The sequence below is a fragment of the Misgurnus anguillicaudatus genome, chromosome 15 (assembly GCF_027580225.2).
Source record: "Misgurnus anguillicaudatus chromosome 15, ASM2758022v2, whole genome shotgun sequence".
Classification (NCBI taxonomy): domain Eukaryota; kingdom Metazoa; phylum Chordata; class Actinopteri; order Cypriniformes; family Cobitidae; genus Misgurnus; species Misgurnus anguillicaudatus.
Window position 1 is genome coordinate 4,834,033 of NC_073351.2, and position 22,107 is coordinate 4,856,139.

Genomic DNA, 22,107 nt, shown 5'->3' on the forward strand with positions numbered 1-22,107 from the left:
ATTCTTAACTATAAACAAACATGAGAAAATTTCAAAATTAAGTGAAAACACTTTAAATAGAATAAAATCACATGTCTTCAATGATGTTGCCAATCTTGTGCTGGTAGGCCTGGCGATAGAGGGTGTAACGGGTGTGAAACATGTCATAAATGTTATCCGCCACCTGTGAGAGTCATGAAGAAGACAAAAATTTAAGCCACAAATATATACATTGAATTAATTGCTTATTTGGAAGCACTAGATATTTAAATCACAGTTTCTTCTTTAGTTGGGCTCAACTCATGTCTTTCTGTTATTAACTTTTTTAGCTGCTTCACTTGTATGTGTTTATAAAATCCATTTGCTGAAGCAGCAAAAGCCAAGGGAAATTGTGATTACCAATCTCATCTAGTTTTTAACTTCTGGTTAAGTATGACTTTATTAGCAGCACTGCACAGTAAATTCCCTGGTGTTAATATGGAAACAACCGGCGGGGTGTTAAAGTAACACTGAAGCAGTGTTAGAGCTAACTGAATTCTTAAATTATTATTTGAGTGGTGATTATCTGATTATTGTAGACACCTAATGATAATGAGCAGAATCACTGAAGGAAAGAGAAACACAACTACAACTGACTTCCAGCCACTGGAAAGACTGAAAAGACATTAAAGATGCAATTTGTATTATCTGCGCCGCTAAATGGCGCCAGGTCAAATCAATAACAATGATGTTGTTTAATGACGCTCTGAAGCAGCGTGGAATTATGGGATTTGTAGTCTTTAACTCAACAGCTGATGGCCATCAATCAGACGCGAACGAGAAATCACGTTGATGGATAAGGTAATCAAGTCTTATAAATGTTGCGTTTGATGACATTGTTTATTTTATTATGTAAGTTTATATGTGATGTTCAAAACAAAATTGTTAGTCATAGATGTTACAGTATTAGTCCAAATTCGACGGTTAACACAGCACAGAATTAAGTTTGAAATGATTTTTCACATAATGTATTGACAGTACATATCTTATTGTGAAGTGTCTTAAAATGACCATTTATATTGCTGTACAATACCTTTTGACCTTTTGAATCAAAACAACTCACCCATCGCGTAAAACACAAGCAGGATTATAATCTCTGTCTAGTTAAATGTTGTCGTGAAGCTCTCTCCATCCAGATAATGCAACAACAAATTGATTCTCATTCTTTCTCTCGTTTTGTTCCAAACTCTTCTTGGGTCGTTTGGTTGGCCCGTACGCTTATAGGAGCTGACACAACCAGCAGCAGACAGTAAAGAGTTATCCATAAGTTCATAAGCAAGCGCGTAGCCCGACAGGCGCTATCGCATAGTTCCGCATTTGTCCACGACACTGGCTGCGTCCGAAAACTCAAGGTAGTGAGGACTTGTTGCCTCGCTGCCTCATGAGGAAATGACTTCAGAGGCATGAAGGCAGCTCAGAGAAAGGCTTTCGGACGCACTTCAAAGGCAGCGTGTTTGAAATATAAACAGAGAGCGCCTTTGTGATAACTAATCACATATTTGAAAACTACAATACTAATTTCTCGCTAGAAATGCTATTAAAAGGTGTAAAAAGTGAAAATATACGTTTATTTTCACTAAATTTGTGCTCCAGCCGCTTCCTTTGCCGCCATTTTATTTTTTCGAACTTGACCACTGTTGTCATGTGGTTTTTACATCAGTAAAGGCGGTGACAAAGGGTCACGTGGATATTAACGTCATTGACAGGAGACTGCACCGCCCCGTGTCAATGTTTTGAATGGAAATTTTCTCACGATTTACAAGTAGTTGAAAACATTACAGATATTGATAGTAATCAGCTGGACAAAATATATAACACTGGCCTGGTGGTTTTTGGACATTTTACTGCAAATATCTTACAAATTGCACCTTTAAAGGACATTAAATGTGTTCATGTTTCACGTGTTAAAAAAACTATTTTTTAACATAATTTTCTTATCTCTATGGCGCCGTTTTCACTGTCCTAAAAACGAGCTGATATCTTCATTGTTCTATGAAGTCCCTCCTTCAGAAATACATATCGAGTTCTGATCGTGTAGTTTGTTTAGTGTGTTGTGATTCGATAGCAGCTTAGCTTGACGTTAGCTAGACTGACACATTCCTGTTGGCGGAGGTTGGTCAAAAAGCTGTTCTACTTGACGTCATTAAAGCAGGAAGTAGAGGGCTGTAGTCCAAACTGGCCGTTCGCTGTAGGCTTTGAAAGGGGAATCCTGTTCAAGAAAATATATAACCTGCCAGTAAACTTTGAGCTTTATCATTTTACAGGTATTATTTATGCCATTATAGGAACATTATTACACACTAACTAGGGTTTAAAATGGGATCAGAAAGAACGTGTCCTTTAAATCTATCTTATAACAAAACAGACTGTTCTTATGTATTCTTTAACAGAGGTTTATATGCTGATGTTCTATTGAACATTTTTGGTCACCGTTATGGTGGTCAATGTTTTCTTAAGACGGGTAGTTTGACACTTCACATGTTGCTCCAATTTGTTGTCTCTGTGACAGTGTTTATCTTTATGTAAAAAAACGTTCCTAAGACATAAAAAAAATCTGGACACTTTTCTATTGGCATGAATTAGATACATTAATACTGTAGAAACAATACAACGTCAGCATATTTCAAGGAGGTTTTAACTGCTGCCAGCACTCCCGCGCCTTATCAGTGCATATCATAATGCGCACCTACAGTATAAAAAACAAGATGCTGAGCTGCAGCCAATGAGCAGCCGGCGGGGGCTGGCTGCAGGATGACTTAACCTCCTCGCTCATGTTTTATCAGACAACTACTACTCAAGATTTTGCTTTAGTATAATTTTCGGGACAATTAGAGCAGGATTCGGGATTTGGGACACCAGTTTAGATTTCGGGACTGTCCCAAATTTTTCGGGAGGTCTGGTCACCCTAGCCACACAAGATGCATGTTTTAACACTCAATATATATATTTTATGATTTTATGTATATTTGAGTTTTAACTAGGTTTTACGTGTAGTCTTAGCCATTTTATTCCATTTTATCTCTTACTCTTTATTTGTGTGTATGTCTTTTATTTTGATATGGTCTACCTTATCAGTGATCAGTGAGTGATCACATGGCAGGAAACAGGAAGTGACTATAAAAGGAACTAGCAAAGAGCACATGAGGGGCTAATGCTAAAGCTCAACCAAACTGTTGTTGGTCAGTTGAGTTACTTTTATTTAGTGATGGCGAAGTATAGCTTTCTTGAAGCAGTGAAGCTTTCAACCCAATTGTATCGGAAAAAGGTTCATTACTTAAAGCTTTTCAAATCTGAGCTCGATGAGGACCTCTGCTGCTGAAAGTGCTGTATCACAGCCAAACAACATATTAATTATGAAAGCAAAAATTAATGGATTCACAAATTAAGGATAAATATATTAAATAAGCATGTTCCATTTCATGCGTATGGTAACTCCAAACAAAAATAACAAATTAAGGATACCCCTTCTCAATAGTGTTAAGTGTGAACCAATTAAAAAAATATCATAGTATTAAGTGGTGCAGAAAAGGCTTTTTACTACTATTTTATATATATATATATATATATATATATATATATATATATATATATATATATATATATATATATATATATATATATATATATATATATATATATATATATATATATATATATATATAAAAACGCCATTTTTGAAAAAAATGAGTTACTGCCAAAATCAGCATTATATCAGGTCAGTAGTTAAAAGTAAATTCTTAATTTTACGCAAAATCCAATATCCGCCGTGTTATTCTGTCATCTTTTCTCCCTTTTTTCCCAAAATGCGACAAACGCCACTCCCCCTTTTTTACAGAACGCAATAAATCCATTTCTGATATTACAGCCCACCGTTCACGCAATGTAAACAAACAATGGCGGACGCGCTGAGTACACGGAGTCCTGGTTTTCCTCATCTACTTTGTACTTCAAGATCAACAAACAAAACAAAATAATACTTTAATGGCATTGATAAATCTGTGATGGTTTTCTGTGATGGGAAAGAAACGTAAGCCATCAGCATCTAACAATTTCCCTGAGAGGCACTCGGGAGACGGGTGCTTGTTCTCCCGACAGCATCAAGTTACTGTCATGATAACACATTGACCCCAGAGGAGAGGATCTTATGAAAAACTGTACATAATTTTACTCAAAGTCAACGAAAATCGAGCAGGACCAAAAACATTTTACAGATGATCTCTGTGAAAGACGTTAAGCGAAGACGTCAAGTAACCGCAATGACAGTGATCTTAATATGACAAAGTAAGTGTTTTGATTAATAACATTAATGTTTATATTTTTAATTAGTGTGTACAGTCAACTAAATGAAAATAACATGGCAAAGATGAATACACATTTATATAGGCTATTGATTCAATAGATTTATAGCATTTTGAATAAAAACTTGTCATGGATTTATTGCATTTTGTGAAAAAAATTATCCGTTTTTATAATAAATCTTTGAAAATCAACTTATGGATTTGAATTTTTTATGTTTTTATAACCTAAAGATGCTATGTGAAAGTTTGTAACAGAAAATAGTTGTTTTCATCTTGTCACTTTCTTGGTATAGAAAACACGTTTTTACCAAAATTTGTCAAAATGGATTTATTGCGTTTTGGAACCAAACTCTTCATATATATATATATATATATATATATATATATATATATATATTATATATATATATATATATATATATATATATATATATATATATATATATATATATATATATATATATATATATATTATATATATATATATATATATATATCGATTCCGTGTAATGCAATACTCCAATACAACCCATGAGGGCGCGCCGCGCATCGCACAATTTTAAACCTTCGAATCAGATAACGAAGCAGTCACGTGGGTGTATGTGAAACAAAGCTTCGGATGTCATTGGTCACGTCATTTTGCCAGAACGAATCAAGCTTCGATACAAAGCTTCAATGAAAATCGGTTAAGTGTAATTTTTTGACACACGCTTCGGAGCTTCGGTGTCACTGGTAACATCACTACTTTTATTGGATTTACCTTTTGGATTATCACTATGGGGCGGTTTCCCGGACAGGGATTAGCTTAATCCAGGACTAGTCCTTAGTTTAATTAGGAAATATAACTAGTTTTAACAAACTTGCCTTACTAAAAACATTACCTGTGTGCATTTCGAGGCAAAACAAAGGGCCCTGATGTATTTTAAGATATGTCAGTGCAAGTTGTTTTCAGTTTGGACAGCTCTTAAAAATGTTTTAGTCTAGGACTAGTCTAATCCCTGTCCGGGAAACCGCCCCTATAAATTTGGATTATCACTATAACTGTATTGTATATACATTGGAGAATACTTTGCACATTTGTACTTTTAACACGCTTAAACTTTTAGATTGTTTTAGGTTTGGTTTTCTTGTATTCCTTTCTTTTAACAGTATTAAGTTTTATGTGTTGTTTTTAGTTCATTGTGATTCTTGTAAATACACTTATTTAATTTCATTTCACTTGTTTGTCATCCTTTTAACATTGTTTTAACCTCACACAGTAAGATCTGACCCCTTTTAACTATTTGTAACTCAGCTGATACACTCTAAAAAAACAAACGGTTCTATATAGCACCAAAACTGTTGCTTTCAATCGTAACGATAGAAGAACCATTTAGTGCCATATAGCACCGGTGAAGAACCAGTGAAGCACCAGTGAAGAACCAGTGAAGAACCAGTGAAGCACCAGTGAAGCACCAGTGTAGAACCATAAAGGGGCCATATAGCACCACATATGGTTCTACATAGCACTATATGGTTCTACACAGGTGCTTCACTGGTGCTTCACTGGTTCTTCACTGGTGCTATATGGCACTAAAAATGGTTCTTCTATCGTTACGATCCAAAGCAACAGTTTTGGTGCTATATAGAACCTTTTTTTTTTTAGAGTGTAGGGCTGATCGTTACATGGTATTTTAATCTAAAAAAAAAAAAAATTCTTGTGACATGGCCCCTTTAACACTGCAAAAATGACTTTGTTGCTTGGTGTTTTTGTCTTGTTTTCAGTGGAAGTATCTAAAAATTCTTAAATTAAGAAGCTTTTTCTTGATGAGCAAAATAATCTTAGTAAATAAGTCTAGTTTTAAAACAAATAATGTACAATTTAAGTGAAATTGTCCTTAAAACAAGCAAAATTATCTGCCAATGGGGTGTTTTTTTTTGTCTAAAAACTAGTATTATTTTTTAGGTCATTTTGCTCATCAAGAAAATACATCTCGATTTAAGAATTTTTAGATATTTCTACTAACAACAAGAAAAAAATACTAAGTACAGTAAGACAGTCATTTTTTGCAGTGAACACACCTGATTTAACTCATTAGCTTGTTAGTGAGACATTCTGGAAGGAGGCTGATGAGTTGGTTTAGGTGTTTAAGGCTATGTTTACACGTGGGCGGCTATTTTCATAAACGGACATTTCAACCTCTCCGGTTTCAAAAATAATATCGGGCACGCATGTCAGTTTTAAGTGTTTATTTACACGTACGCGTGCGCATATATGCCGTCAAGAGAAGCTAAAGCCCACGTAAGCCAATCACCTGCAGCGCTGGTGGTGACGCGAACTGGTTCTTCATGTTGGAGGGAGGAGTTGTTGCAGTAGGTGATCGATGACGTCAAAGTACCGTGAGAGCGAGTTGAGGAATCACACATAGAGGTCTAATGCTGCGTTCCAGGCAACCTGTAACCCGTGAATCACGACTTCAAGACTCACGACTCTGAACTGGGAGTACATTGATCTAGTACGTGTTCCAGGTGGGAAGTCACGAGTTTGACTGCCGTTCCAGTGCACTTTCACAGGTAGAAGGTTGTAAAAACACGGGTTACAGGCTGCCTGGAACGCATAGAGTCGTGAGTCGTGGTTTTGAAGTCATAATTCACAGGTTTAAAAACCTGCCTGGACAGTGGCGGCTCTAGACCATTTCAAATGAGGGGGCCAATCTGGGGCCAGTTGTACGGCTAGAGGGGCCAGTTACATTTAGACCTTATTCTTGTAATATCATTTTCTGCACTGCACTAAAGGCATTAACTGGTAAAAAAATTATAATCATTCAACAATGTATTTGCATTTCAACTTTATTTTTTACATTTGCATTATATCATTCAGTATTAGTCACATTAACTGTAATTCCATTTTCATTATATTTTTACATTTTTAGTATCAGTCTCAGTAACTATTTACATTTTCATTATATTTTTACATTTGCATTACATATTTAGTAGTCACAGTAACTAAAAAGGGATAGTTCACCTTAAACTGAAAATGCTGTCATCATTTTCTTATCCTCATGTTGTTCTAAACCTGTATGAATTTCTATTTTCTTATGAACACAAAAGAAGATATTTTGATAAATGATGGTAAACACACAGCTGATAGTGACCACTGACTTCCAATCCATAGTAGGAATAAAATGATGGAATTTAATGGGTACTGTCAACTGTGTGCTAGGGGTTTGCAGCGGAGTCAGTATTTGTATCTGTATTTGTATCTGTAACAATCTCAAAATTATTTGTATCTGTATTTGTATTCGGATGGAACCGGAAGTGGGCGGGTCTTAAACTGGAAGTTTGTCGTATTACATGAAAATGGCATTTTAAATGAAATGTTGCTTTTATTATAATTATAACTTAAATAACTGTAAATATTTTTTATAAAAATAATTATAGACAATTTTAAGCAAAAAGACTTAAATAACTTGATTCTCATTAATAATAGGCATGGAAGACAAACTTCAAATTTTCAAAGCCTCATACAGCTTGTGCCTATGTGCTTTGAACTTGAGAGCGCATTGACTGTATATCACCTTTAAGCGTTTATTGTATCTTGCAGCACAGTTACATATGTGACCCATTCTGTCTAAATGAGTGGGAGGTTTTTTTTAGAAAAAAACAAGTAGCCTACATTAATTCAAATACTCTATTAATTAAACATCCAATACGTTTTCTGAGAGTGAAATGATTAACCTAATATACTAAGATGCGTGTCATGTCACATCTTCGGTTTAAAAACATGCAGGAATTTGGAAATAAAATGCAGGACTTGCTTGAAGTTTAAAGAGTTATTGACTGATTTATGTTAAAAAGTTATTAAGATCGACAAGACTCGCGCTGACTGACAGATCCGAAACGCAACGCACAGACGTGCAATTACGTGCACTGACAGAATAGTTCAAAAACAACGGTTTTGACAATAATTTACGAAAGCATAATAAGCATTAGAACAAACTTGCTGAGCTTTTTCTTATCTATGTCCATACAGCGTTTGGGCGAACAGAACTAATTATTTAAAAATAAAACTTTCTCATTAATCTTTATCTAAATTAATAAATAATCAGATATTCGTTTAAAATGTCGAATTACAGTTTGCTTTATTATTTAAAAATCAGTTTTGACTTAGTTCAAAACAAGCAACATGATAAACAATAAGGAAATTAGAAAGATTTAATTCAAATGTTTCAGTTGTTATTTACTTACATTATTTTTATGTTAATTGCAATTCATGTCATAGTAATGTTCAGTTTAAATTTTGCTTTTAAAATGTTACATTTTCATATTTTTATCTATTTACTCTTTATTTTATATTCACCTAGATTGACAATGAAGCTTGCTTTAACTTGAAGAAATTAAAAGATCATCTGTGAACGAAGTCACACGGAGACAAGGAGTTATTAACGAATATTTTATTATCAGAGTGCAGCATTTTATCAAGATTTTCTGGTCTTGTGTAATTAAATAAAATAAATTAAAAAAACTAAAAGGGTCATTTTTTACAGTTGGGTTAAAAGAAGTTTGATATTAGCAGAGTTTTTAAGATTTTAAACTAATTCCAAAACAGCTTGCATTCCTAAATAAGGGACGCGCAGAAAATGTCATTCATGTCATCTTAAAGATTGCACTCATTCACTTCACACACCAACCCACACACATATACGTGCTTTAAGGGGTTTATAATTAAGCGCTGTTCCAGTAAACACGTGATTATGTCTGGCCGCATATTTTCTCTGTTATTCGGATGAATTCGTTATTCGTTTTGAAGCCATTATCCGTGCCCTTCCGAATAACGTATTCGGCTTCGGGCACATCAATTGCTAAACATCATTTATCAAAATATATTCTTTTGGGTTCATCAGAAAAAAGAAATTCATACAGGTTTAGAACAACATGAGGATGAGAAAATGACACTTACTTCGTCTGTCTATCTTAGTATTTTTCAGTTTTCCTTATTTGCTGATGAGAATTTTACCACCTTCATTTATACACTTTGTCATGTCTTTTTGTTGTTATTACTATTACTGTTATGAAAACCCACAAACGGTTCTATGATACTGTTCTGCTTTAAGCAGTCACTATATTCCGCGTTGTTTTCTGTTCCGCATTGTCTCTGTTGGGTTCCCGCTGTCTAATAACAGATGTAAAAAACAATGATTGCAAAAAAAATTGTAAAAATAATTTCACACCCCACATTTAGGGGGGCCACAAGGGGGTCCAACCTGTTGTCACAGGGGCACTGGCCCCCGCTGGCCCCTCCCTAGAACCGCCACTGTGCCTGGAATGCAGCATAATTTTGAATCGCTCTCAGGGTACTTTGACATCATCCGTCTGTCGGTTCTTGCAGCGCCGCACGAAGCCAAACACGCGCAAAACCGCCGACCCCCGAGCACTCGTCTCCGCCCCCCGACACAACGGAGCAGCTGTATTTGCAAATACAAACACACGAAATGAGTGTGCACGAACAAAAATGTGATCTTAGCGTTCAGAGTAGCAGTCACATGTAAACATAGGTCGCACTTTTGACGTAGGTGCGAGCTCTGGCGCATACTCTGTGACGTTGCCTGCTTAAACATCCGTTTGTCTCAGTTTACATGCAACCGTGCAACCGAAGATTTTCAAGATCTCCACTTTAGCCAGAGTTTTTAGAAACAATCGGTTTCAGAGGCGAGTTCTCCGTTTGCGTGTAAACGAGGGGCACAAATGAAGGTTAATCTCTCAGTTTTTAAAAATAACCATGTACGTGTAAACAGAGCCTTAAATAAGGAGACATCTAAAACTTCCTGGGAGGGGAAGCACCAGGATTGAGAAACACGGCGATTATGATTAATAAACTACCTCGATTTCGCGTGGCATGTAAACACCTTAACCGGCTTTTTTTGCAGTTTTGTTCATGTGCGCATGTAAGTGCAAAGTAACGCATAAAAGTCTCTGCTCGAATAATGCAGCTGGCGAGGAAACTGCAAAAAAAAAAAAAAACACACAACTGATGTTACATTTACAGGTTGTGCAGACATGATAAGAGATACAACAGTATAACTTAAGACAGATATGGCGTCGGCTTTTTGAATGACTATATTATGTATAGGCGGTGACTTCACAGACTACGTTTGCATGCAGCCAATAACCCGTTCACATCCGGAATATTAGCAATAACCCGGTCGGCCACGGCCATTAACACCGGCAATAACACGAATATGCTTATATTCCAGTTTTTAAAATCCCGAATATCAGCCCTGGGTTACCCCTTTTCTAAACCGAAATTTTGGTCATGTAAACGTGTATCGGCATATCCCCATCAAAAGGAACTTTGATTTGTGTTCTGCCCATGTTCTATTCGCAAGGAATCTTGGTCTTGTGAGTAGAGGAACTTCTTGTATGGGCCAGAAAACCTGCACGCAGTATGAGTATACCGGAAGTAAACAAGGAGTAGAGGATAATATGGCGAGATGCAGCACAGCACCACACTTTTAGAGCAAGGAGGAAACCAATCACAAAATGTAATACTTGCTATTCATATTTCGTTAAATCATACAGTGAACGTGTGAAAAAAGTGAAAGATGACAGAATAACTGTAGCATTGTCTGCATCTAGATGCAGTTTTAAAGATTAAAAGCAACATAATATAAATGAAAAAAGTAAAAAAAAAACATGGTTACTGTAGTAAAACCATGGTAACCACAAAATAACCATGGTTTTGACAACTATGGTTTTCAAAAACCATTGTTAAACCATGGTTAGTGTAGTAAACCCATAGTTTTGCTGATAATAATCAATACACCAAAAAAAAACAAAAAAAAAAAACATGGTTACTACACTTTTACCACAATAAAAGCATGGTTAATTTTTGTAAGGGTGCGTCCGCTCCGTGGATGAGGAAGCTGCAACCAAAAACGCCGGTGGCTTTATTATTAACTGACTGAACACCTGACTCTTACCTGGACATTTAGATATGAAAGTTTTTCATCAACAGCATCTGCGTGATTATAAACATTGATAATCATCTTGCCGACTCGACTGTTTCAGCACCTCCTCTGTTGCAGAGAGTCCGCTTAATTAACGGCTTTTCGTTCGTTTCGCGTGAGCTAACAGTTTTTGTTCTGTATTTTTTTTACTCGCATAAGCTATATTTCTACATATTTTCAACCAACTCTGGATATAATGTTGTTATACATAACATATAAGCTTGTCAGGGCCGGTTCTAGATATTTGGAGGCCCTAGGCAAAATTTATGTTGGAGGCCCCTCACACTTCTTTAATTTTCAGAGTAATCAGAGAAAGAGTTTTTTTTCTACCATGTAAGAATTCATTTGACCACTACAGTGATTAAACATGTTTTCCCCATTACTTTTCTGTTTTATAAATTTAACAAATTGAAAAAAATTTATGTTCAAATTTAATTAGAAATTATGCAAAACCACATGTGTTAATAATTTTAAGACAGGTCAAATTTGTTGTTGTGGATGCAGTAATTTATTTAAAACACCGCCTTTTTGTGATAACACAAACACAACAGTAAGACAACACATTGCAAAAACCCTAACTGTAAAAAACTACAGATAAACACCTCCTAAAAAACGTTTTTGTTTTTATTTTAGCTGGGTATGAAGAGGAATTCCCCTCTTACTGAACCAATATATAAAGTTATCTATTAGACTATGGATATATTTCTATGTCAATACCTTTTTATACCTTAAATATCCATCATTTGCCACTGGAAGTTAAACAAACCACTAAGCAGAATAATTAAATAGTTTTTTCCCAATAAATATGTATCATGTTTTCATGATTTGAAAACTAAAATAAAGTGTAGAGGACTTACAGGGGAAAGTAGACAGTTTACTTTAGGTAGGCTACTTTAATAACGCAAGTTTGTTTGCTATTTGACTTTAAATACAAACTTTTTTAACTTGACTATTTTGATTGGCAGCCCCCCACGCAATGCTATTGTGCACATGCCACTCAAAGTACAATTATTAATAATAATAATGTGCTGAACTGTCTTTGCATGCTGCTTTTGCTAAGCAGGAATCAAAGGACATGATACTTTCAGCGTCACTCAAAGTCGGTCAGCTGCAGTGATTTGAATGCTGTTCATCTAAGCTTCTTTAACTTTATGAGGCACTGCAAGAACCGACAGTGGATGATATCAAAATACAGCGAGAGCGAATCAAGAAATCATATAGAGGAGTCTGCTTATCAGTTGTTCTCTTGATGTCATCCGCCTGCGGTTCCTGCAGCGGATGCTCCACATAAAGTCGAACTCACCTTAAAACTTTACTTAATGCTGTCAGTAGTGATTGTCGGACTAGCGCACATGGATTTGGCAGTTATGGAGGCCCCCCTCCAAGCTTGAGGCCCTAGCTAGTGCCGGCCATGAAGCTTGTTCTGAAATGATGACAAATCAGTCTGACTAAAAATGATCTCTTCAGCTTAATTTAGCCAAAATAATAATTTATTCGTTTTCATACATTATAGATACACGTTCATTTATCTACTAATATATTATTGAAAATGCCATAGATAAATATTCATTGCCTTCTGTATTACATTAATTTTGTACATTTACAGGTCTAATTTTAATTTCTTTAAGACACAGCTGTGTTCTGTGTTTACTGATGCTCTGTAAATTTGAACTTAAAAACCTTCTGGTTAAGAAATTGTTCTTCAATTTATATATTTTTTTCACAAATATATTAAGCTGCAGGCTAGTATAGCTTGTTAATCTTTTTCTCATAAGGGAAAAGACATGTAACTTAAAGGAGCGGTGAATCAAAAACTCAATTTTAACTTGATAATTTGTTATATAAGATGTCATCATACTTAAATGAACATCCTGCAAGTTTCAGAACTGAAAACGTCCGTGCTACTGAAATATAACCATCTTTGGCACCAAGCCAGCTAAACACTCCAGTGAAAAATTCGGAAATCTATGACATCAAAGTAGAATTGAAACACCTCCCCATAACCAAAAGGACAAGTCTACTTTTGTAGCCCCGCCCACACCTTCGCGTGACACGTGTGTTTGTAAACATGTCTTTAAAGATTGACAAATTTAACCAAAATGACTTTTTAAATACATTTTTTCTGAGAGACTTTTATTTTGACGCGGTGATCTGTTATGATACCATGGAAACGCATTTTCGGTTGTGAAAGAACCGCTTTGGAACCATAGATATGTATAAAGGCTAGATGGCTCGTCCGCGCTGCTGGCCAACTGAGTGCAACGTCCGCATTTTGGCGGCCATCTTACGACAGGGCGCTCGCTCACTCGTAGCATTGAGTTTTAATGATGCAGGTACTTTTAAATGACCATAACTTGCTTAATTTTTTACCGATTTTCAAACGGTTTGGTTTGTTATATAACGTCAAAGATGTACCTATGACACTGCATACCTATACTAAAAATAAAAAATAAATTCATGAAACATGTTAAAGCATCCAGAATTATAGCCACGTTAATAACGTTTGTAAAAACCCAAACCGTTTGAGGATCGGTAGAAAATTGAGCAAGTTATGGTCATTTAAAAGTACCTGCACCATTAAACTCAATGCTACGAGTGAGCGAGCGCCCTGTCGTAAGATGGCCGCCAGGTGATGCCGTCAGGGACTCCGCCTTGAGTAGGGTTGCCACCCATGTCTGATAAAAAACCTGGACATATAGATGACCCGGCCAATTGGTTTGCTCACAAGCCCCCCCCCCCCCAAAATAGCATAATATTTCTATAGGCTTATGCAATTATTGGGAAAATTTTACAATTCTCTTTTTTTCAATTCTTATTTGTTAACATTAGTTAATGTATTAACTAACATGAACTAACCGTGAGCAGTACATTTGTTACTGTATTTGTTAATCTTTGATAACGTTAGTAAATAAAAATACTCATGGTTTATTCATGTTAGTTCACAGTGTATTAACTAATGTTAACAAGATTTAAATAAATGTATTATTAACATTAACAAAGATAAAAAATTGCTTTATGCTATAAGTGCAGTTTATTATTAGTTTATGTGTTAACTAATGAACCTTATTGTAAAGTGTTACCCAATTATTTGTACATTATGTTAAAATATGTAAATCAGGTTTACAATTTATTAAAGCTGCTTATACTATTTATGTAAACTGTTTTTATTTATATTCCATTGCAACTTTAAACAGGTCTTAATAGCAACTAGCAAATATGCACATGAAATTAAACTTGTTGAACTCACCTCAACATGTATTGTACAATCATTTAACCCGCCATAGGAAAAGCTGAAGTCACTGTTACAAACTCTACACCATGCAAGATTTTAACTCTTTTAAGACAGGGATACACTTTCGTGTAGTCTGGTGTAAAATGTGTCTTATTTTCACTTTTGGGGCACTCTCCCTCTGTCATGGCGCTCCTGTTTCTAGATACACTGATTAGTTTGGTTCGGGAGAAGAGATAAAAGCCCGCCCACACTGACAATTGATTGGTTGATGTCCTGAAACAGGCCAATCAGGAAGCTCTCTGTCTTACATGGGCTAAATGAGGCAAACACACACACAGACGCAAGGTCTCCCTCTCTGCCGTGCGCGCGCTAAATTTCATATTCACATAGCGTTTCGAAAACCGGGACATTCAGTGTCCCGGGAGAGTTGATAAATTTCCCGGGACAGGTTATTAAAAAGAAGGACAATCCCGGTAAAACCGGGACAGGTGGCAACCCTAAATCTAGCCTTTATACATATCTATGGTTGGAACAACCATGGGAACAACACAGAAGCTAAATACTTCAATTCGGAGGCTTGGAACTTAACATTAGCAATATGCTTGGATAAAGTTTGCTTTTGAAGAAGTTCCAGCTCGTGTGGGGAGCGTTTGTTAACGTTATGGACATGGATTCATTTGTAAAGAAGTCGATGCTGGATTTGCAGAGAGACTCAGAAGCACCACTTATATTGGATCTGACAACAATGACACAGCAGTATAATTCACAGTAAGACATTTTACTTTATTTAAGTTACTGCGTTTCACTATTGCTTTGTTAAAAGAGATTGCTTGATATGTCCTGTTGTAACATCCGTGTCTAAATACGTTTGTTGACTGTTTTAATTTACTAAAAACATTAAACGATTAATAAAGGTACAACACTTAACAATACGACTGTAATTTAAAGGTAGAAATATACAAAGTTAGTTATAAGGAAGGATTTATCAACTGCAGTTTAGATTCTGATGCCCGTTTACTGTGTTGTATACGGTAATTTAGGCAAGTTGCGTTTGAATGGTCAAACACTCAACAAAGCTTATTTTTTATCATATAACTGTGGTATTTAACATTACGTGAATGTAAAAGCAACCTCACAAGCAAAATAGAAATATACAAAGTTATTGATAAGGATTTATTAGACGCAGTTTAGATTCGGATGCACGCTTACTGTGTTTTATACGGTAATTTAGTCACGTCGAGTTTTGTTTCTACTTTAATATACGTATTGTCATTTATGTGTATCATGTTTAGCACCCAGAATCTTTTGTGTCTCAAACATATTTGTGTTCGGCTGCTATTTTTATCACATTAATGTTTTTAAAACATTTCCCTACATGTAATGACGGGGAATGAAGCTGTCCAATCATAGCAGTGGGTGTTTACGTTCAGGTCTTCAATGCGGCCCGCCCCTTCAAACGAACCATTTCTCAAGACAGCCACTAATCCATGTTACAAAATAGCGTATTACTAATTTATTTTGATGTTTTTGAATGTAAAAACAACGCGAAATGCATAAGTAGACATCAATCAACGCCATAAAGCAATAAAATCGACCAATTCACGGCCCCTTTAATTACCCTGCTTCTACATCGGTGCACCTCATTGTTCTGGATTTAAATAATAATTTATTTTAGTAAATAAAGGCGGTAAAACCGCCATGCAAAATCACTGCATTTAGCCTTTAATCACCGTTTACATCGGGATATTGCCAATTGATTACAAATTTCATGCGTACAGGAGTAACTCTCTCTGTTCATGCATGTAAATGACCTTAAAGTGTATGTTGCAGGTTAACCACCACTGTCGATTAATGGGTACATAAATCACTCAAGATATGTGTGTAATTTTTTAAATGTCTCAAAAATGGTCTTAAAGACCACTTTTTTTACGTTTTTGGTATTAACGGTTTTTTTAACGCAATTCTGCGATGACGTCATGTTGGGGAGAAGTGGAGAAAGACTCAGCCAGAGCCATAGAGATAGATGAGACATTTATTGCTGTTTAATACTTACGTATATAATTTGGAGATCATATATACATCGTAGGAAATATATAATGTGTTATACTGCAAAGTTACCATGCTAATTATTATTTATGATATATGTGGAGATAAATAAAACTTCGCAAATCTGCTGATTTGATCCATTCATGTCCTGACCACCAGGCTAGAGATTTTTAAACATCCTTAATCCACACTTACTAGTCTATCAAATAATATCTCAAATATATTGTTTTGTGAAATAAAAGGATGCTTTGTTATATTGTTTATGCGATTATAACGAATCACACAATCATTTTATGCAGCAGCAGTCAGCAGCTGCAGCATACTCGGATCCGACCGCATACATACTGTAATAAACAGGCGTTCGGCGGCTTTTTACATCACGACAGACTATGCCATTTGAGGAGGAACCGCTCATTGATTGATCACCGTATTTTTATAAATCCTGTACATGTTTGGACCTGCCGAACAGGTTGAGCACTTTTATATACTTTATTGAGCAGAGAGGCTGCCTGCACAGTTTGACCAGCGGGCTGCGGGAACCGGCGCACATCACGCCGCCAGACGGTGTTGCTAATATAACTCGAAATGTATAACTATTATCAGATCGGCCCGGGAAAGTCCCGACTCTCTCGATTGCCATTCCGCTACTGGCTGTAAGAAAGTGAGTGCGTTTGGATCGCTGGTCCCCGCGAACAGACGTGACGTGCTTCACTCACCTTCCAGGATTAGAGACATGCTGCCAAAACCGTTTGTGCTGAAGATCGCATAAAGTTACACCCATTTCAGGCAGGATCATGGACCCCCTCAAGCCAGCATGCACGAGTATGTTAATTGTTTGTTTACTTTCTACACGAAGATATGCTAACCTTATGCTATCTGGCTGTCTGCCTATCTCTCTATACTAGCCTATCCATCTGTCTGTCTGTCTGTCTATCTATCTGTCTATCTATCTTATCTATCTATAGTCATTCTCAATGCTCTCAAGGCGGCTTTGGTCAATTCTCTCCCCAGCGTGACGTCATACAGTGCGTTGTGGGGGAAAGGAGAATCATTGCAAACCGCTGTACTTTTTCATACTTTTTCGGGTTTTGTGATACCCAACAACATAAAATACAATGAATAACAGTTTAAATGTTTATTATCAACAAGCAAATTGCACAAATTCGTTGAAACATTTTACCTGCAAAACGCCCTTTAACCTGACCGTAACCCGAATATTTACAGCATGTTAACGTAGTCAATGTCTGCGAGAAACCTGACAAATCTCCAAGTTCCATGTAAACGCAGTTGTCTGCACTCTTAGAACGAGTGTTATGGTGTTATGTGCTCCTTTATAGTCTTATCATAAAAAAAAAAATGCACACGTGTGGTATCTTGAGAGAGAAATCACGGATTATAAGCAAACTTCAGATGGTGCAGAGAAAAAACTACCAAGTGCAGGACTTTTAACACGTCGCGTGTCTTTACAGGATCTTTACGGCATCTATGTTAATGCAAGCACAGATTTTGGAAAATCATTGGCAGTATGAATGAACCAAAAATCAAACAATGCTGAGAGCATTTCCGTGTTTTTTTTCCATAATGTCTGTTTGAAAAGGGCTATTATGATCAGTGTTTGCATTTCATCAGCTCATTCGTATTTGAAAAGAAAACATTTTTGCTAAGACCTACTGTATAAGGGGCTATTTTAACATGCAATAATAAATTATCTGTGGGGTATTTTGAGCTATAACTTCACATGCACTCTGGGGACACCAAAGACTTATTTTACATCCTAAAAAATCTCATAATATGACCATTTTAACATACTGTATACATTGATTTTACACAGTAAAATAGCTTTGATTAGAACTAAGATAATTTCCTTTGTTTTTTCCTTGTTATTAGAAATAATCTATTCTCAATAATAGACTGTTGTTATGAATTCTTTGCGGAAGTCTAAAGGAAGTGGTTTGTTTATGTTATTGCCTCTGAAACTGTGCACTTGGCTTTAAGTCATTGAAGGGATTAAAGAACTGGAGTTGAGAAGCAACATCAAGAATGTTATTTTAATGGTGGGAGTCTTGCTCTGTAAGTTCACAATCAAGGTACATTTTTGTTAGGGACATTCTCAGAGCTTAATTCAAGTGTCATGTGTATCACACAATAAAGTCCTATATAAATACCAAGTGGTGTTAAATTAACTCTGGGGAATTTACTGTGCATATGAAGAAAAATCAGGTACCTTGTCCCGAAAGCAGATGTGTTTCCCATCATCCACCTCACACACTCTTGCAGACTTGAGCAAACGTTGATAGTCAAAACCATTTGGAACGCCTAGATGATGACAGTCTCGTGCAAAGTAACATAGAAAATGGTATTGTTACATTAAAGTTCCACAGGATGTTAGACAGAATCTTATGTATTTTCTCTTGTGTTCCAATAATGAAATTAAGTCAAATGGGTTTGGATTTTAACCCTGGAGAACCCAAGAACCCTTCTCTTAGCATTAATTAACATTGGCCAAATTTGACCCATGGGTTCTCCAGTTCAACCACGTCGTTTTGTCAGACTGATCTCACGGAAAGTCGTGTTATAGTCATGCAAAATTTGATCAATTTATTCATGTCCATGGCACAAAATTCAGATTTTTTCTGTGCCTTGAGCCAGGGTTATTACTGTAAACGAAAACTGAAACTATTAGTAAAAAAACATTTTCGTTAACTGAAATAAAATTGAAGGTTTCCAAAAATAAAAAAAACTGAAAACTAAACTACAACTATAATGTGGACCTGCAAAACGAACTAAAACTAAATAAACTTGTTATTGGATCAGCAGTTGAACACAGATTCACTCGTATTACCGGATCATAAATAATCAGATGTTGCTGAATCATTAATGACCAATAGGTGGCACTAGACTAATGTCTATTAGAACTCCTGACCTGCACAGCAGCGTCACGTGATGTGTATGACGCTGTCCGGGTGTTGCCCCCGAGCCAACAGGCCGGTTCAGAAAACATCATCTCATTGCTAATAGTTAGTTTATTAAGACAACCTGTCATCTGCTGGCAAACCCTTAAAATAACTATAATAACCCTGCCTTGAGCACGAATGTCTTTTTTGTGACACATGAATTTCTATAAATAGTTTTTTGTGTGCGTTGCAGGACTTTCTTTTTCGTTTCATTTGATGTATTGTTTTGTCTTTGTTTTTTCCTATTTTCTTACCATTGTCACTTGGGGTTGGGGTTAGACTCACTTTCTGTTACATTTTAGACATCCTAACCCAAAACCCCAACTTTAACCCCACCTCCAGGCGAGAATGATTTAAAAAGAGGGGGGAAAATTAGAAAACAATACATAACATGACACGATCGTACACTCCGCCTTTAATGTTAATACATATAGGGGCGGTTTCCCGGATCAGGATTAGCTTAATCCAGGTCTAGGCCTTAGTTTAATTAGGAAATATAACTAGTTTTAAACAACATGCCTTACTAAAAACATTACCTGTGTGCATCTTGAAGTAAAACAAAGGGCCCTGATGTATTTTAAGATCTGTAAGTGCAAGTTGTTTTCAGTTTGGAGAGCTCTTAAAAGTGTTTAAGTCTAGGACTAGTCTAATCCCTGTCCGGGAAACCGCCCCATAGAAATGTAATTCTTAACTCTTTTCCCATCAGCATTTTTTTTATTTGCCAGCCAGCGCCAGCATTTTTTATAATTTTCACAAAAGTTTTATGCCTTTCAGAAAATTTTCTTTAGGAAATTTTTCTTTACATAGAAACATACAATATATCAAATGAAAAAATATACCCTCTGCTTTTAAACAAAAAAATCCTATCTTAATTTGTTCTCTTTTATCACCTCTCAAATATGGGTAGGTAGAGATAAACAACGTTTGTTTGCAATCAGATTCAGAATGATAATCAAAACATACACAGAGTTTTTAATGTTTTTGGATCTGTAGAGGCTTATTTGTTTTATAAGGTGGGTAAGAGCACCACCTAGTAAATAAAACCAGTAAAATGGATTGCTATAAAAAAATTATTTGGCAAGAAAGCGTTTTCTCTTAATTGATAAGTTAACTTGTCAATGGTGGGGAAAGAGTTAAGTTAACACAATAAGTATTTTAAATAAAATATTTGTAAGTGCTAATTAGCATTCCAAATTGGGGAGTGCAAGATAGTTTGCAATATATCATAATTACTGTTTAAACAATGTGCAAAATCATATTATCTGGAATATCACTGGCTTGTTAGTACTACACTGTTAGTTTATATATAGTAAAAACTCTAAACAAAACAAACTTTGTAAAGTTGCTTCCAGTAAATTAATCCCTTGACTTTTTGCCCTTAGAGTTCTTGATTACTCTTTGGCTTCACTAATCATTGGTTAAGAATCAATTCAGATATTGGTACATAGGCCTAATTATTTTTGGACCCTTACTTTAAAATGTTACTGTAATAAGTAAATTTGCATAAATGTTACCGTGCAAAGTAGTCCCATCTGCGCACATCGATGCCATTCCATGTATTATTCACAATCTCATACAGGTAGGATTTGTTCTTTCGATTGCTTTTTTCATGAGCCCCCAGAATTAACTCACAAATAAAGATGAGATCATCTTCATTCAGTTTAAAAGCTTCCTCCTCTTTTTTCTTTAACTCCTCCAATTCCTCCTCTTTTTTCTTTAACTCCTCCAATTCCTTCTCTTTTTTCTTTAACTCCTCCAATTCCTTCTCTTTTTTCTTTAACTCCTCCTTCCCTTTTTTCTTTAACTCCTCCCATATGTCCAGAAACAGCAAAGCGGAGGCCATCTGATGCTGTGAAAATAAACAAAAGCTTAAAAAAGTTTTTAAAGGAATCATAGTGAAAATCTGATTTTTCTATCAACCTATAAAATGTGAAAATAACAACCCAATAACTTTGTTTTGGTAAACCATTATCTGCAAGCATGTGAAAAATTAGGTCAAAACTTAGCAGAGAGAGAGATAGAGAGTTAAGAATAAAAATAATTAATAATACATTTAAATGTGCATTTGCGCTCAATTTTGCACCCATGAAGGTTCTGGTCTGAAAACGAGGTGTGTTCAGGCGCATTATTAGCGCATTGCTATTTTGAGGCAGCTAAAATAGACTACACCATTGACCAACTAAAACCTGGTCTAAAGTCCATGGTGCAATTTTGTTTTTGTGATTTAAAGAGCATGTTATAAATATGCGCCTATAAACGGGAGGACAATGCAGGTTTGCTTATCACACACATGGATGCGCAGAAGCACAAAAAACGCTTTTAAATATGAAAAATTAAAGGATTGAAATGTAAAAGATTATTATTGAATCTCTTGGACATAAATAAAGAGTAATTATGAGACGTTAGAAGGCGTAAAGAGCTGCTTCACCTGTAGCCTGGTAAGGAAATAAATGTTTTGCTTTAAACAAATGCATCTATTGTTGTTAAATGTTTTTTTTAATGCTACCACACTGATTTAGTGTATATGATGACTCTGTGGATTTGGTAAGATGAGAAACATTTTAAGTAATGCT

The 22,107-nt window shown here is 35.7% G+C and overlaps 1 protein-coding gene across 1 annotated transcript in view; it reads right to left on the reverse strand.

The window, feature by feature from the left end:
- Positions 1-21,379, reverse strand: part of LOC141349674 (uncharacterized) — a 36,764-nt gene extending 15,385 nt beyond the window's left edge. The window contains exons 1-3 of the mRNA XM_073853299.1: positions 21,049-21,379; positions 18,805-18,913; positions 72-163 (exon numbers count right to left, since the gene is read on the reverse strand). Coding sequence (XP_073709400.1) covers positions 72-163; positions 18,805-18,913; positions 21,049-21,377 — 530 coding nt within the window. The 5' untranslated portion in view covers positions 21,378-21,379. The remainder of the gene's footprint in view (positions 1-71; positions 164-18,804; positions 18,914-21,048) is intronic.
- Between the last annotated feature and the right edge of the window lie 728 nt (positions 21,380-22,107).